Source organism: Sander lucioperca, chromosome 13 (assembly GCF_008315115.2).
Source record: "Sander lucioperca isolate FBNREF2018 chromosome 13, SLUC_FBN_1.2, whole genome shotgun sequence".
Classification (NCBI taxonomy): domain Eukaryota; kingdom Metazoa; phylum Chordata; class Actinopteri; order Perciformes; family Percidae; genus Sander; species Sander lucioperca.
The window spans coordinates 19,488,322-19,504,780 of NC_050185.1; the positions used below are offsets into that span (position 1 = coordinate 19,488,322).

At 40.6% G+C, this 16,459-nt stretch overlaps 1 protein-coding gene across 1 annotated transcript in view; it reads left to right on the plus strand.

Moving 5' to 3' along the window:
* The first annotated feature begins 838 nt into the window (after positions 1-838).
* Positions 839-16,459, plus strand: part of rad50 (RAD50 homolog, double strand break repair protein) — a 28,294-nt gene continuing 12,673 nt past the window's right edge. The window contains exons 1-20 of the mRNA XM_031280754.2: positions 839-938; positions 2,063-2,200; positions 2,429-2,512; positions 2,960-3,111; positions 3,425-3,610; positions 3,766-3,970; positions 4,905-5,033; positions 6,087-6,252; positions 6,637-6,695; positions 7,163-7,297; positions 7,439-7,645; positions 7,955-8,137; positions 8,339-8,496; positions 8,607-8,782; positions 9,581-9,818; positions 13,455-13,644; positions 14,030-14,156; positions 15,141-15,334; positions 15,812-15,922; positions 16,337-16,429. Of these exons, the coding sequence (XP_031136614.2) occupies positions 2,072-2,200; positions 2,429-2,512; positions 2,960-3,111; positions 3,425-3,610; positions 3,766-3,970; positions 4,905-5,033; positions 6,087-6,252; positions 6,637-6,695; positions 7,163-7,297; positions 7,439-7,645; positions 7,955-8,137; positions 8,339-8,496; positions 8,607-8,782; positions 9,581-9,818; positions 13,455-13,644; positions 14,030-14,156; positions 15,141-15,334; positions 15,812-15,922; positions 16,337-16,429 (2,922 nt within the window). The 5' untranslated portion in view covers positions 839-938; positions 2,063-2,071. The remainder of the gene's footprint in view (positions 939-2,062; positions 2,201-2,428; positions 2,513-2,959; positions 3,112-3,424; positions 3,611-3,765; positions 3,971-4,904; positions 5,034-6,086; positions 6,253-6,636; positions 6,696-7,162; positions 7,298-7,438; positions 7,646-7,954; positions 8,138-8,338; positions 8,497-8,606; positions 8,783-9,580; positions 9,819-13,454; positions 13,645-14,029; positions 14,157-15,140; positions 15,335-15,811; positions 15,923-16,336; positions 16,430-16,459) is intronic.

A 16,459-nucleotide genomic window follows, 5' to 3' on the forward strand; every position in this document is an offset into this window, starting at 1 on the left:
AAAATGCAGGCAATATTCATATAGAGTACGTACAGACACGTAGGCTAACAATACAAATACCAAGAATAGTGAAAGAGAGCCGGGACAAGTCAGAAATCAGAAAATAGGCTAACTCACCGGTTGGAGATTGCAGTCACCAAAGAAGATGATTTTTTTAAAAGTGCTTTATTGAAGGCCTAAACAAATAAGCAGTAGCCTACAGTAAAATCCGTATTACAATGTACACAATAATCACTGCCATATCAAGAACTATAGTCAAGAAATACAGTACAATTCTTTTTCCAAAGAAGACGATTGAGCTGGTGATAGAAATAGAATGAATAGAAGAAGTTCTTGCTAGTCTATAGTCTTTTTTTAGTATTGGTAATTTCATTCATTTGGTGCGGTTAAAATGACTTTCATATAATTGATTAAGTAATTGTGTAAAGGGACATTTGTGTGTAGACAGCGCACAAACTGTGACAAAAAAGCAATGGTGGAAGAATGCTACTATACAGATCAGATTACTGAAGTAAAAGTAGCCTACTAACACCACACTGTGTTAATACTCCAGAAAGTTATTCATTGAAAACTTTAAGTATCATATTTTTATATAAATTAAGTATTATTTAAGTAAAGTAAGTAAGCAGAATGTAAAGCCCTTAAAGTTAAAGTATTGATTGTGCAGTAAAATGTTCCCTGTCAGTGTTTTATTGTATGATGTTTTTGGATTAATGTTACTGCTGCGTTAATGTGTATGTTGCAGTTTACTGCTGTAGATGTTTAAGGTTTTGTTAATTTTAACTCTTAATATTACCGTTTTATATGTTAGTTCCAATAGAACGGTTCGTTCCCACTCCCGGAAGTCGTCAGAAGTCCGCGTCGCCGCTTGCCACGTCACATTCCCCAGTCCCCACAGCGCGAAAACTGTACTTTCACATCTGAACCACAACAACACGGTGAGTGTAGTTCATATCATACATACGACTGGAGACTACTACTACTAACGAAAATCATTGTTGTCATTCTGCGCGGAGCAGCGATCTGTTGGACAGTGAATCACTACCTGTCACACATTGCAACGTCTCTGGTAGCACATAACCAAACTTAACGCTACGGAACTACGTTGTTAGCTAGCCTGCTAAGTTGGCAGGTAACGTTAGCCATGTGTAATGTTAGCTTCCCAGACATCAGGGTAACAGACCGGTTAACCTAACACATTCAACCCATAAACGGTATGATTTAACCCAATCGCCTCAACACATTAATAGGTAACGTTAGGTTGTTAAACATCATAATCCCTTAATCTAAAAACATTAACTCGATAAAACAGAGTTTTTCTAGATTTGTTCTTTAATTTACAAGTTCGGAACTATTTGTAATGGTCAAGACCAGTACGTTAACGTAAATCAACTTTGTATTATACTTTACGTTAGATTTTCTTCACATCTAGTAATAAGACAGATCTATATGTTCTCAACCTATAGTGTGCAGTTTACGAATAAACCAACATCATATATGGAGTAAATGTGATATGATGATGAATTAATTAAAAATATAATTTGTTCGGCCAGAGTTCACAATACTTTTCATGCCAACACTAATACAGTTTCAAACGTTTGGTTTTGTAAATGTAACGGCTATTGCCTGTAAATCCAAAGCTAGATATAGTTTATTCCTGCGTGCTATATACTTCAGTGCCTATAGACCTCAGTTGGTGTGTTCTTCAGCACAGTCCTTTTTTTTATGTAACATTATTTGTATGATATGTTATGACCAATTTTGGAAACATAAAAATTAATTAGTAGCTGCAGTTGCAGACCGACAGCAACTTCAAAACCAAATGCCACAGTCAGCAGATCGACTGAGACCACTGGTGATCGTGATAAACCTGTTCATCAGTGTAGCTGCAGATTCATTTTTAGGTTGGCATTGTGAATCAGAAGTCTGTATTCTTTCTTTGTTGCATATGCTTTTCAGTTGATGTCCCAGTGAAATGCTTTGGCTAGGCCTGGCCTATTTCCATCACTGCTGCTGATTTTAATTCATGTGTGTTCACCATCTCTCTCTCTCTCTCTTTCAGAAAGCAACAATGTCAAAGATAGATAAGATGAGCATCCTAGGGGTGAGGAGCTTTGGGATTGAGGATAAAGACAAACAGGTCATCTCTTTCTTCACTCCGCTGACTGTGCTGGTTGGACCCAACGGAGCAGGGAAAACGGTATAAGAACATGTTTTGATGAAAGCAAAGATTGACTGTGAAGCATGACCTGTAGAGAAAGAACAATAAAGTTGACAGTATACATTGGGATTAGACTAGCTGCTCTGGTGATTTGTGCTTTTGTTAATATTTTTACAGTGAAAGCTGGAAAAAATATTTCAAAATGATAACTGCAGCTCTCGTGATTTCATTCTTTTACAATATAACCTTTTTCTTTTCTGTTACCAGACTATTATTGAGTGCCTTAGGTATGCAACAGCAGGTGAACTTCCACCTGGATCTAAAGGAGGTGCATTTGTTCATGATCCAAAGGTGAGCTCATGCTCTTGTACTTTTCTGCAAACTATGCAGGGATATTACAATTTCCACCAGTCCACACTCTCTATTTACACTTTAAATGTTTGCGCGTTTCTCACACTACCGTGTAGTCTCATGCATTAATATACCACTGAAAATGTTATAAGAAAAAGAAATATTTGATGAATGAAATTGTTTGAATCTACCCTGCTATCCTAACATTTGATAGCCAGATTATACATTCTGATATTTTAGCTGTCTATGAATTTCACTTTTCACTTTCAACGATTGACTTCTAAGGCCAATTTGATGGCTTTATCATTACAACAAGCTCACTTAAATGTTTCTATTGTCCTTACTATTTTAATCCCAACCTAATAAAGGTTGCTGTCTCTAGTCCCTGTTAGGTCAGATTACTGAGGCTATCTTTGTTAAAGTAAATTCATGCTGTGTGAATTCCAGGACGCCCATGAGACGGATGTGAGAGCACAGATTCGACTCTTATTCTCCGACGTCAATGGAGAGAAAGTGACTATTCATCGCTCCATGTCCTGCACTCAGAAGGCAAAGAACTACTCTTTCAAAAGCTTGGAGCAGGTCATTACCAGAATAAAGTAAGCCACAGTCACAAGTGTATTTACTCATTTTCTGTCTATCATTAAAATATATATATATATATATATATAAATAAATATATATATATATATATATATATATATATATATATATATAAATAATATATATATATATATATATATATATATATATATATATAATATATATATATATATATATATATATATATATATATATATATATAAATAAATAAATATATATATATATAATTTTTTTTTTTTTCTTTCCTGGACTCATATAAATGTTACTTGACCCTTTCTTTACTTGTGACCTGCATCGTCATTCATCTAGAGATGGTGAGAAAGTGAGCTTGTCATCAAAGTGTGGCGAACTGGATCGGGAGATGATTTCTTCACTGGGTGTGTCGAAGCCTGTGCTGAATCACGTCATCTTTTGTCACCAAGAAGAGTCTAACTGGCCACTTAGCGAGGGCAAAGCACTCAAAGACAAGTTTGACTCCATCTTCGCTGCAACCAAGTAAAGACCACTTATTCTTACATTTTTGTCTATTTTATTTTTACGCAAAGCCTCACATTATCTGAAATCCTTTCAAAGCAAAGCAGAAATTTTAACCCTGCATATGCCATTCAGATATTTAACTCTGTAGTACTATCTCTTTGTGTTTCTCTCAGGTATATCAAAGCTCTGGAGACGATGCGTCAGCTGCGTCTCAAACAGAGTCACACAGTCAAAGAGTGTCAGGTGGAGCTGCGCTACCTGAAGCAGAACAAGGAGAAAGCCCAGCAGATTAGAGAGACCGTGGCCACCAAGGAGGCTCAGCTGATAGCTTCTAGAGACAGCATCCAGCAGATAGAGAGCCAGATTGATCCACTGGAGGTTTGTTGATAATGTGCAGTATGGTTGTATGTGTTGATACACGCCAACCGATGATGGTGCAGTTTAGAGATTTTTTACATAGTTCTGTTCTCACATGCAAAATTGATTTAGAAAGCTTTCTAACATTGTACTATTAGTTGTTTTGTTTTTTTCATTGTAAGATTACACTTACTCTGGAATTTTAATTTAAAGTTGTGAAAGCAGTGTTTCTTTGTATGAAACACGTTAAGGGATGCAGTGATAAATCAATAGACCACTTGTATTTATCTAATAATTTCACTGTATTGACACAGTATTTCATAGTTTGTGAATTGTCAGTTGTGTCACTTGCTTAAATAACTATGTATGGCCGTGTCTGACAAGAAAGCAAGCTGTTTTGCACCCTTGTTTTTTTAAGTAGAGTCTTACAACAAAGCATATTCATATGTATATCGAAAAAACTGATATAGAGTTGTAACTAACTGTCATTTTCACAATTTTTCACACTATTGAATGTCAACGATAATGGCAGATTGTCATCACAAGTCAAGTTAATAATATGACGGGGGGGAAAGTTAATGTTTTCATTTACCAGCTGTGATCAGCAAACATATTGTATTTGATCTAACAAGCATTTTAGATATTTGACTATAGCAATAAATTACAAAAATTGTAATCAAGAAACGAATGTATTAATCAAGTACGAGTTTCAGAACTACATATTTTGTATCACTCTGAAAAAAATCTAGTTTTGTTAAAGCTCCTTATGTCTTAAAAGGAGATATGAAAGCATTTTGTCAATGGCAGAGCACAGCAGCTGAAATATCAGGATTTAAGCTAAACACACAGTAAGGGCAGGATGGTCATCGTATGTTTACATACGTATGTAGGCATGTCTGAATTATAAAAGCAGTGCCTATTAAGTTATTAATGAACTCTTAATAATAATTTTCAGAATCGACTGACAGATATTGACATGAAACTGGGGAAAGTGATGAAGCTGGACAACGACATCAAGGCTTTAGACAGCAGGAAGAAACAGATGGAGGAGGACAACAAGGAGCTGGAGGGAACAATGGAACAGGTAACAGAAATATGTCATTTGTATACACATGTAAACAAACATGACTCTTTTTTTTTATGATGTAAAAATGAAAAATAAATAATTTGATGGAGAGCTTGTATAGGAATGAGAAACAGAAATGAGTAATGAAAAAGCACTAAAATCACTGCTCACCCTCTGCCGATACCACTAATTGTGGCGGCAACACATTGGCTAAAATGTTTTGGGAAACTTGACAAGATGTTTGGAAATTAAATGCATGAATACATATAATGAGGTTAAAAAGAGGAAAAAAACACCAAGTCTCCCTATTTGTCTCTCTGTCTGAGGGTTTATTTAGCTAAACACCTGCTTTATAATACTCCAGACTCCTCTCTGGAAGTATCATAAACCTAAATGGGAAACTAACAGAAAGACTGCAGATGGTGAATGAGGTTGTTGTAAGTCTGTAATGTCAAGCCGTATTTATATGAATGTTGGATGTTTCTGCTCCTCTGCCTTACAGGAGCTCTTCCTCCCATCTGTTTGGTGCTTTTTAGTTGTGTTTGTGTCTGTTTTTGTTTGAGAGAGTGAAAGCATCGGCAACAGAACAGCCAATTTGTGTATGTGTGGCTGCGTGTTTTTTGTGAGTGACAGAGATGAATTGTCAGTGTGATAACATGACTTTGTTGGAAATGTAAGGTGCTTTGTGTAAAGAATCAACGTGTTGTGTTTGTCAGAATTATGACCACAGTTACTACTTGCTTTCTGTTGCAAAGGTATGACATGCAAAAAAAGGTCCCCTGCTGGAACCGAACTGCTGTAACCATTCGGCTACCAAGACTTGCTTGTTTGCTGTAGATGCACTAATGTAATGTAGTAACGATGTAGTGCTCTTATTGTATGCAGGCATTGTTACACCTGAAGCAGGTATATGCTGTCTTTTATCCAGATCATTTTAAAGATCCATTGGTGCATATCTTTTCTTATCATGGAGGGCCCCGGTGGAGGCAAACCTTTGACCCTGACAGTTTGCTAAGCTGTACTCGATGGGCTTCAGAGCCACTCTAAGCCAGTGAACTGTGTATGCGGCAGGTGTTCCAGGGTTCAGACGAGCAGCTACAGGATATTTACCAGAACCACCAGAGGACGGTGAGGGAGAAGGAGCGGAGGCTGACAGACTGCCAGAAGGAGCTGGAGAGAGCTGGTCGGGAGTGTCAGAGACTCAACAGAGTCAAGGCTGATCTGCTGGTAGAACAAGGTACACACACCTGCACACATGTACCACTCTGTGTACTGGGGTAACCAATACACTTCTAAAAACTTAGTCCAACATATCTTTTTGCCTGAACTTTTAGGCACAACTTACACCCATATTGTATGTATAATTGAATGTATTCTACTCTTGATCTCTTTTTGGTGCAGTATTATTGGATAGCATACACCCTTGAGTGCGTTGGCAGAAACGATCCTAGAAACAAGTCTGAGGAGGACTTTTAATACTCTGCTGTTTTTTTAAGTCAAAAAGAAAAAAGAAAAATCAATATCTGTGATTGGTACAAGGAAGGATGGACAGACAGGTGGATATAGAGAGATCTCTCCAGAAGACTAAATTAGCTGCTGAAATCCCCCTCTCTTTTCCCAGGTCGTCTACAGCTAGAAGCTGACCGTCACTCTCAAAACATCAAGAACCGCGACACTCAGGTGAGAGATAAAAATCGACTTCTATGCACTTGTACTGCAGCACTGAACACACTCTTAGTTGTTTGTTTGGAACGGCACTTACATTTTTGACGACATCTAGCTCTTGGTCCCACGAAGGTTGAATGCACTTAGCTTTGGACAGAAGTTACTGATAAACAAATGTAGCAAGCAAAGCAAGTGAAACCCCATCACACATAGCCAGAATGTCAGTTTAAATATTTGGTCCCTTCATTTTTCTAACCATGTACAGTAACAGTAAACTATTGTTCCATATACAAAGACACAAAAGCTGTTAGTGGTTTGCAACATGTTGAAAATGACTTTCAAAATGTAAAAAGAGTGCCATTGTTTTTATTTAGTGCATGGACTGTACCTAAATATTAAAACACATGTTAACCATTTATTGCAAAAGAATATATATATTATTTTAAAACAACAAAACAAGTACTGTTATTTTTCTTTCTTAGGTCCGCTCTTTGTCTTCCTATCTGGAGATGGAGGGTTACGACCGACCACCGTTCACCACTCTTCAGCTTGATAGCTTTCATCGTCACGTCACACAGAGACTGGAGCAGGAAAAAGAGACAGCCAGTCAGGTTATGGTAAGAAATGCTCTGTATAATTTCTGAAAATTCTCTCCATACTGTAAATGCTGTTGTATACCTCAGACATGATGACGTGCAAATAAATCTGCTACTTATAACTGTAATGCCTGATTCCCCATATGATTTTTGTCCTTTCAGGCAGACCTGCAGGAAAAGGAGCAGCAGAAGCAGCAGTCCATTGATGAAATGAGGGATAAGAAGACGGGCCTGGAGAGAACCGTGGAGTTGAAGAGAGACCTGCAGGGAAAGAAGCAGCAAGAACTAAGAAACATCAGGGCAGAGCTGCAGAGGCTGGAGGGTTCGTCTAGCCGACTGCAAGAACTGGAGAATGAACTGGCTAAAGTGGTGAGTATGCATACAATGGCTATGATAAGGTTTTCTTGTGTCTACTTTGTTACATGCATTTCTTTCTAGGAGCATTAAAGAACAATTATTTGTATGAAGTATTTTATGTATTTTTTATAGAAAGTATTTCTCGCACAATATACTTATAAACCACTGTATTCTTTGTAAAGTACAACATATAACACACAGTTATCCTTAAGTGCCATGAGTTCTGATGTGTGTGTGTGTGTGTGTGTGTGTGTGTGTGTGTGTGTGTGTGTGTGTGTGTGTGTGTGTGTGTGTGTGTGTGTGTGTGTGTGTGTTTTTCAGGAGCGTGAGCTGCAGAGTGCAGTTCAGAGCTCAAACGTGGAGGAGCTGAAGGCCGAGGTCGTTGAGCTCCAGAGAGAAAAGGCTGAACTTGACCACGCACAGAGACAGCTCGACCAAGAGATGGAGTTGCTCAACACACACACCACCGCACGCACTCAGGTGGACATGCTGAAAAAGGACAAGGTAACGTGTAACCTAAGTTCACTGGAAGGCAACTGGTGTGGAACATTCTTTTCCCTCCTGGCCTCAGTCTTGAGCCTTTCACACTATAAAAATGTTAAAAAATATTCCCCTCTAAATCTTTCCCCTTGTTCCTTACCTGCTCTTGCCGTGTTTTTGTCGTCTGTCCTATCCCCTCTCATCTTTCCTCTTTCCTTCCTCCAGACAGAGAAGGAGGAGCAGGTTCGTAAGATCAAGTCTCGTCACAGCGAGGATCTGGTGTCATTGCTTGGCCACTTTCCCAACAAGAGAGAGCTGGAAGACTGGATCTATGCCAAGTCTAAGGAAATCAACAATACCAGGGACAGACTTGCCAAACTCAAGTTAGTAAGATTTCTTTACATTAAAGCTCACATATAATAAAATAAAATGTGAAAAAAATCCCTTTCTGTGGCACTGACTGGTGTTATGTGATGATTTTAATAATTATCAGTAAGGACCTGGCATCAAGTGAGCAGAATAAAAGCCACATTGCTGCTGAGGTACGAAAGAAGGAGCAGCAGCTAGTCATCGACGAAGAGAAATTCTTCAGTGTGTGTGGCAGTCAGGATCTGGAGCAGGACCTGGGCAAACTGCGAGAAGATCTGGAGAAGATCTCCAAACAAAGAGGTGAATGGACACAAATAGTAGTCTAGATCTGGAGAAGACCTTCATACAGATGAGATGTCATTTAGATTGTAAAAAAACGTCAGTCCGAGCCCTCCTTGCTGCACCAGTAGATGATGGGACATCACTATGTGAATTGACGAATCCGAGACAAATCCCGAATCTGCACATTGTTGCTGCACTGATTTGAGAAGGGTCAGTGTTGCCCTCCAATGCTCCTAACCTCGTCATGGATGAATATAATTAAAACCTTCACTTTGTCACAGACTAAAACTTTGAGTTTAAGCGCCTCCAAAAATCAGTGGCTCTCTCCAAAACCACTACCAAAATGCTACCTTTTGTACCATGTTTACCACCATTTTATTTGAGTGTCTTCATTTTTAAGTGTAATTTGTGTGATTTATGTACTATATATTGGCCACAGAAATTCCCAAAATGGAACAAAAAACGTAGTGTCCATAACATGTCCACAACTTTTTATTCAACATACCATAATGCAATGCTTGCTATTTGATGTTAGTTACATTTATGTGACACTACACCTGACAATGAGGAAGGTACAGACAGTACAATGATTCCGTTTTAACCTTGTAATGGCCTTCTATTGAATGTAGTTTTAGTATTGGTAGCACTGATTGATTGGTAGCATTGATTGGAGTAAAACAACCAAGGAGCAGATTACTCTACTGTGTGATAGACATAGTACGAGTGGCAGATAGTCCATTTTAACCTCACAGTCCAAGTAGTGTAAATAAAGATTTGATACGTTTGTTCTCTCTTCCTCCACCTGTGTTTTTATAGCCATGCTAGCCGGAGCTACAGCAGTGTACACCCAGTTCATCAGCCAGCTGACGGAGGAGAGAGAGCCCTGCTGCCCTGTGTGCCAGCGGACGTTCCCCTCAGAATCTGATCTGCAGGAAGTTATCAGTGACATGCAGTCCAAACTACGCCTGGTGCCAGACAAGCTGAAAAACACAGAGCAGGACCTGAAGAGGAAGGAGAAGAAAAGAGATGAGATGATGGCTCTCAGACCTGTCAGGTATGCAGAAAGCTGGCTGTGGCAACGCAGAGGTTGTGTAGTAGTGCAACAAGTGTACTGTATGCTCGGGAAATATGAAAAGATTTAATGTACTTAAACTACTCAAATAGGGCTGTCGAACAGTGTCTGCAGAGAAAGTACGCAGGATTTGAACTCTCTCTCAATTCTTTTTTATTTTTATTACTCACACAAGTACTTCTGTCGTTTTTTGTTAACACCGTGAATGCCTTTCATTGCCTTTGTTTTACGCTGGGTTTTCATCACAGACTGTATAAAACTAGGATTTTCACAGGCAGCTTCAACAACAGCAGAGCGGTTCAATTCATTTGCGAACAGTCCGCTGACAGTGGGTGCCCGGATGTTCACTAGTCTGCCTTTTGCAGAGCGGTGGCAGAGTTTTTACAGGCAGGTTTTGCCTGTAAAAACCCAGCGTTAGAATGTAAACGTATTAAAAATAGGTTTTGTTTAATTCTCTCGGCACCCCCGCTACAGCCACGGTAGCGCAAATCTCTCTGTTTTCTCTCTGTCTTTTTTAAAAACGAGCCATGAAAAAGCCTAACTTTGCTTTTAATAAAAAAGCAAAGCTCCCCTCGTCATAAAATGGTCATAAATCAATACTAGAGTAACCTACTTACTTGTCCAGCTGCTGCAATAAATATGGAGAGGAGGAGAAATCAGTCTGCACAAAATCACCTGAGAAGTGTTTGATGGTTATTTATTTGTGCTATACATAATCATAATCTCTCCCTACTGTACAATAATAAATTCATGTAGCTACAAAACATTAGTTCTGCTGGTACACAGCTGGACTGGAGTATGTGATGTTAACTGTTCACTGAACATGACGTGTAAAGCACTTTAGGTAATTGCTCCCGGGTTGACACAGGTGATCCCTGAATTGTCATGACCAGGGATAGACCCATGTTTTATTGCTTGGTTTGAATTTCCAAAAGAAGGGTTGAACCCTGATCAGACAAACCTGGCCCAACCCGGGTCAGTGGTGTGAAAGAGGTATAATACAAAAAAGTATGGAAAATGTATATGAAGTATCCAAAGGTCATATTGCTTTAGATCAATCAGAATGTGTTTTTTAGATGACGAGTATATAAGTGGACTTCTTGCATTTTTCTTCTCCCATTTGGTTTAACAAAAAAAAAAGGTAGGGCACGGGTACCCCACTAGATGGAGCCAGATTCTTCAAATGATTGATAACTGGCTCTCTCCACTGTCTTTTCATGACCTGAGCAGAATCTCACTGTTGAGAGCAGAATTTCCCAGAGCCAACCCCTTCGATAAAAAAACAAAACAAATAAGGTGACATTCAGAGCAATTAAACTTATTTAAAAATGCAGAGGTAAGCTCATTCAAAACAAATATACAAAGTACAAAGCATACATAGAGTACATACAGTAAGGGTTTAATTGATAGACCTCTCCCAAAATGCCACCCATCCGTCCATCTTCTTCTTCGTCCGTTTATCCGGTATCGGGTCGCGGGGGGAGCAGCTCCAGCAGGGGGCCCAAAACTTCCCTTTCCCGTGCCACATTAACCAGCTCCGACTGGGGGATCCCGAGGCATTCCCAGGCCAGGTTGGAGATATAATCCCTCCACCTAGTCCTGGGTCTTCCCCGAGGCCTCCTCCCAGCTGGACGTGCCTGGAACACCTCCCTAGGGAGGCACCCAGAGGGCATCCTTACCAGATGCCCGAACCACCTCAACTGGCTCCTTTCGACGTGAAGGAGCAGCGGCTCTACGCCGAGCTCCTCACGGATGACTGAGCTTCTCACCCTATCTCTAAGGGAGACACCAGCCACCCTCCTGAGGAAACCCATTTCGGCCGCTTGTACCCTGAATCTTGTTCTTTCGGTCATGACCCAGCCTTCATGACCATAGGTGAGGGTAGGAACGAAAACTGACCGGTAGATTGAGAGCTTTGCCTTCTGGCTCAGCTCTCTTTTTGTCACAATGGTGCGATAAATTGAATGTAATACCGCACCCGCTGCGCCGATTCTCCGACCAATCTCACGCTCCATTGTCCCCTCACTCGCAAACAAGACCCCAAGGTACTTGAACTCCTTCACTTGGGGTAAAGACTCATTCCCTACCTGGAGAAGGCACTCCATCGGTTTCCTGCTGAGAACCATGGCCTCAGATTTAGAGGTGCTGATCCTCATCCCAGCCGCTTCACACTCGGCTGCGAACCGATCCAGTGAATGCTGAAGGTCACAGGCCGATGATGCCATCAGGACCACATCATCTGCAAAAAGCAGCGATGAGATCCCCAGCCCACCGAACTGCAACCCCTGCCCACCCCGACTACGCCTCGATATCCTGTCCATAAATACAAAACAGGATTGGTGACAAAGCGCAGCCCTGGCGGCGCTCAGCCGTGGGCTTGTGAGTATCCCCACACCCGCCCGGCGCCTCACACCCTGGGCAACTCCGGAGAAGAAAAGAGTCCAACCCCTATCCAGGAGTATGGTTCCAGAACCGAGACTGTGCGTTGAGGTAAGCCCCACCAGATCCAACTGGTAGCGCTCCACCTCCCGCACAAGTTCCGGCTCCTTCCCCCACAGAGAGGTGACATTCCACGTCCCCAGAGCCAGCCTCTGCCGCCCGGGTCTGGTCTGTCGAGGCCCCTGACCTTCACCGCCACCCATGTGGCAGTGCACCCGACCCCAGCGGTTCCTCCCACAGGTGGTGGGCCCATAGGATGGAGAGAGAGGTGCCATGTAGCTTTTTCGGGCTGTGCCCGGCTGGGCTCCGTGGCAAACCCGGCCACCAGGCGCTCGCTGACGGGCCCACCATCTGGGCCTGGCTCCAGACGGGGGCCCCGGGCTTCCTCCGGGCAGGGTCACTCTATCTCTTCCTCGGTCACTCATAGGGTTTTTGAACCATTCTTTGTCTGGCCCCTCACCTGAAACCACTTTGCCATGGGAGACCCTACCAGGAGCACAAAGCTCCAGACAACACAGCCATCAGGTTCATAGGGACACACAAACCTCTCCACCACGATAAGGTGATGGTTCCTGGAGAGGTTCTCCCAAAATGCCTGCAACCAAATCATATTTTGGGGGTATGGGGTACTGGTTCTGGGGTCTAGTAAGGTCAAGTTAAACATGCAATAAAAAAGAAAAATCTTATCACAAGATCCACTTGAATTGTCTGGTTTCCATCTTGTGGCTTTTATCAGCAGCTTGAGATGGTTTAGTTAACTTATTTACTGTTTATCTGAAAAACCAAGTAAGATAAGATAATGATCATCTACATTAAGTGGAAACTTATCCAAGCAAGCAATTTTGCAAACTTTATCTGAAATGTTTTAGTTATTGGGTCATTGATTAGGCCTTCTCTTAGCCTTTCAGGTTAGGCGTACCCTCAGGACATCAAATCCTAGACAATTTTCAAAATGATCTCGGTGTGTGTTAAAACTTGTGGTGTAACTCATTACAAGTTCCAGAAAGAAGTGTGCATCCTTTCTTCCATTCCCAGGAGGCTTCAGGGAAAACAGTTCCCCCATAATAACAGCAGGAAGTCAAAAAAGAGAGAATGTTGGATGACAGTATCTAAATGAATGTAACATACATCTTTATTCTCTGCTCAAAGTATATTTCTATTTTCTTTCTTGCCTCCCAGGCAGTCCATTGTACAGTTTCAGGAAAAGGAGTTGCCTGAGTTGAGAAACCGCCTGCAGACTGTGAACAGAGAAATCGAGAGGCTAAAGGGCGATGTGGAGGAGCAGGAGACTCTGCTTGCTACCCTGATGTCAGAGGAGGAAACGGCCAAGGCTTGTCTGCAGGACATATCTCTCATGGACAGATACCTGGTACCATCCTCCCATCTGTCTCACTCTTTTTGGCCACCTCTGTCACTTTTTCATCCTAGGCATTCTGACCAGTTCCTGGCTGTCTTTTGCCTCTCTCGTACGCTTATAATCTTTCCACCATAGTTCTTCCCTTCGTTCTCCAGATATTAAACTCTTTCCTTTTCTTGTCATTGTCTCTATTTCTCTGATATGAAAGTTACAAATAACAGCAGTCTCCGATAAGAAAATTGATAACACTGGCATTTGAATTGCGACGCTGAAAGATCTTGGTGATTAAGAGAAATGACTGTAAGACATTGCTAATTCCTGAAAATATCTATCCACCCCTCTTTTCTTTTTCTTGTCTTTCTTCACATTACTGTTTTTTTTTTTTATTTCTTTCCAGATGGACCTTAAAGAGTTGGAGAGGAAATTGGCTCAGCAGGCAGCCAAACTCCAGGGAGTAGACCTGACCAGAACCGTCCAGCAAGTCAGTCAGGAGAAACAAGAAACTCAGCACAAGTTAGATACCAGTAAGATGATATAATACAGGCATACTCGCAGAGAAATTCCATTTTTCTACTGTCTGGGTCTTATGTTGTAGTTTTGCCACCACTTTTATTTTACTCATCTTTACTTTAATTGCTGAGATTTGGAGCCAAATGTATCAGAGAGCTTAAAATGCATTATATTTTGTATAATCATCTCTTTCATTTGCTCTTAAAGTCTTAAAGACTTTACAACAGGCAATTTGGGTTATAATTGTTAACACTTTTCTTAATTTTCTCTTCTGAAGTTATAGGTAATCACATAATATTAGCAGGTGATTCTATTGTCACAGTTGTCCACCTCATGTATATCAATGACAGAAACCTGTCTCTGTATAATGCAGTGCAGTTCAGCAGCACCACAAACTGCAGCCTCCAAAATGGTCACAAAGTTGAACCAACACCTCCCAAAACAGTTTGAACTTAAACTGAACATTATACCTTCGTTTAGGTAGGATTTATTACAGGACTGATGTATTAGACTGAATTAGTGTTAGCTAGGTGTACCAGATAAACTTGCAACTGAGTGTAAGTCTTACTTCAAAAGTAGGCTACATATCTCAATGATATATGCATCTTGAAGTCAAACCACACTGACCATTTTCTAGACAATAGGTTCCAAATTTAAAGAATTGTGTTTTTTTTTTTTAGTTTCTGAGCCACAATCAGTACAGTACAGTACGAATCTCAACTTTCAGAGACTTGAAGCATGCTTAGAATAGGCAATCAATCAAAGTAATGAGAGTAAATGAGGCATTTAGGTGGCGTTCATCATTAAAGCCAATTAATCAAAAAACCTGTTGCATGCTTTGGAGAACACCTACACTAAAGATCACTTGTTTGTCCCCAGCTTGTTATGCACAGCTGAAGATTGTTGACTTCAGGAGTCTGATGAAAAAGGGAATGGGGTTGAAGCAATTCTTTTGCATTTTTGTCTTTGTTTGTTTGTAACTTTTTGTGACCCTGCAGCCTCCAGCAAGATGGAGCTGAAGCGTAAGCTGATCCAGGACCAGCAGGATCAGATTCAGGTTTTGAAAGGTGCTGTGAATGAGACCAGAGCAGAGAAACTCCAGCTGAGCAGTGATATGCAGAAACAGCAGCAGCTGGAGGAGCAGTGTGTCGAGTTCACCACTGAAATACAGGCCTTAACCAGGGATATCAGGGTACGTTTCTTTGTTTTTGTTTATATGAGCTACTTTTGTAAAATGTTGATGTAGAGGCACTTGTTAAAAACTGTAGCGCTCACAAAAATATGCAGGACACAAGATTGTTTGTAGTGTTTACACTTCTCATCGTTTGAAGTTCAAGTTCACCCTCTTATGAGAGTACAATGCACATTTTGCACATCATGTTTTTTCTGTCAGTTTGCATATTTCTGTTCCATACACAAACCCATTTCTTTATATACAGTACATGCAGTATAATTTGCCTATTCTTACTGTGCACGGCCTGCATTAAGTCACGTACACCTCGTAAGTTCTACTTCCACGTACAAGTACACAGTAAATATAATTCTGTGGTGTGTACCTGTGACTTTACTTTTATTTCATCTGTTTCTATTTGACATGTTATTGTATGCTTCATTTATATTTTATATCTAGCTATGTTTTCACTTTTCCTCTCACTTCGTGTCCAACCAGGAAGCAAAGGAACAGCTGTCCCCTTTGGCTGCTGCTCTGGAGAAGCTGCAACAAGAGAGGCTGGAGTTGGTGGAGCGCAAGAGGCAGAGGCAGGAAGAGGGGCAGGAGAAGGTGGACACATTCTCACTTTTGTTTCTCTTTTACTGTACTCTTTCTCTGTACTGAAACCTGTACTGTAGCATAAATTCAGCAACAAGCTGTTGTTTCACACACATGGGAATAGACAAAGTAGATTACAGTATATCCTCCTCTCCATTTTATCTCTTTCCTCTGTTCGTGTAACTCCCTCTATTTTTGCTTGAACAGAAAATGCTAACAATGGGCCTTTTTATATGCTTCTTTTCTACGTTTATTAGCGAAACATTCATATTCAATAGAATTATGTTATAATTTTCTGAAAGCGTTTTTACAATAAATTAGGCAACACAAAAATGGTAAGGATGGACTAAAAGCAGTTTTAAACTTCTTCTGCTACATATAATGAATCTTAATCTAGTCGCTATTCTAACACTTTGCCTCTGACAGATCAATGCCATTAAAGAGAAAGTGAAGGCGATCAGCACCTTGGAAAGAGACATCACCAAATACGTCGATGACAGCAAAGACGAATACAAAGAGGTAACATGTTTGCCACTATCATAGTTGCTA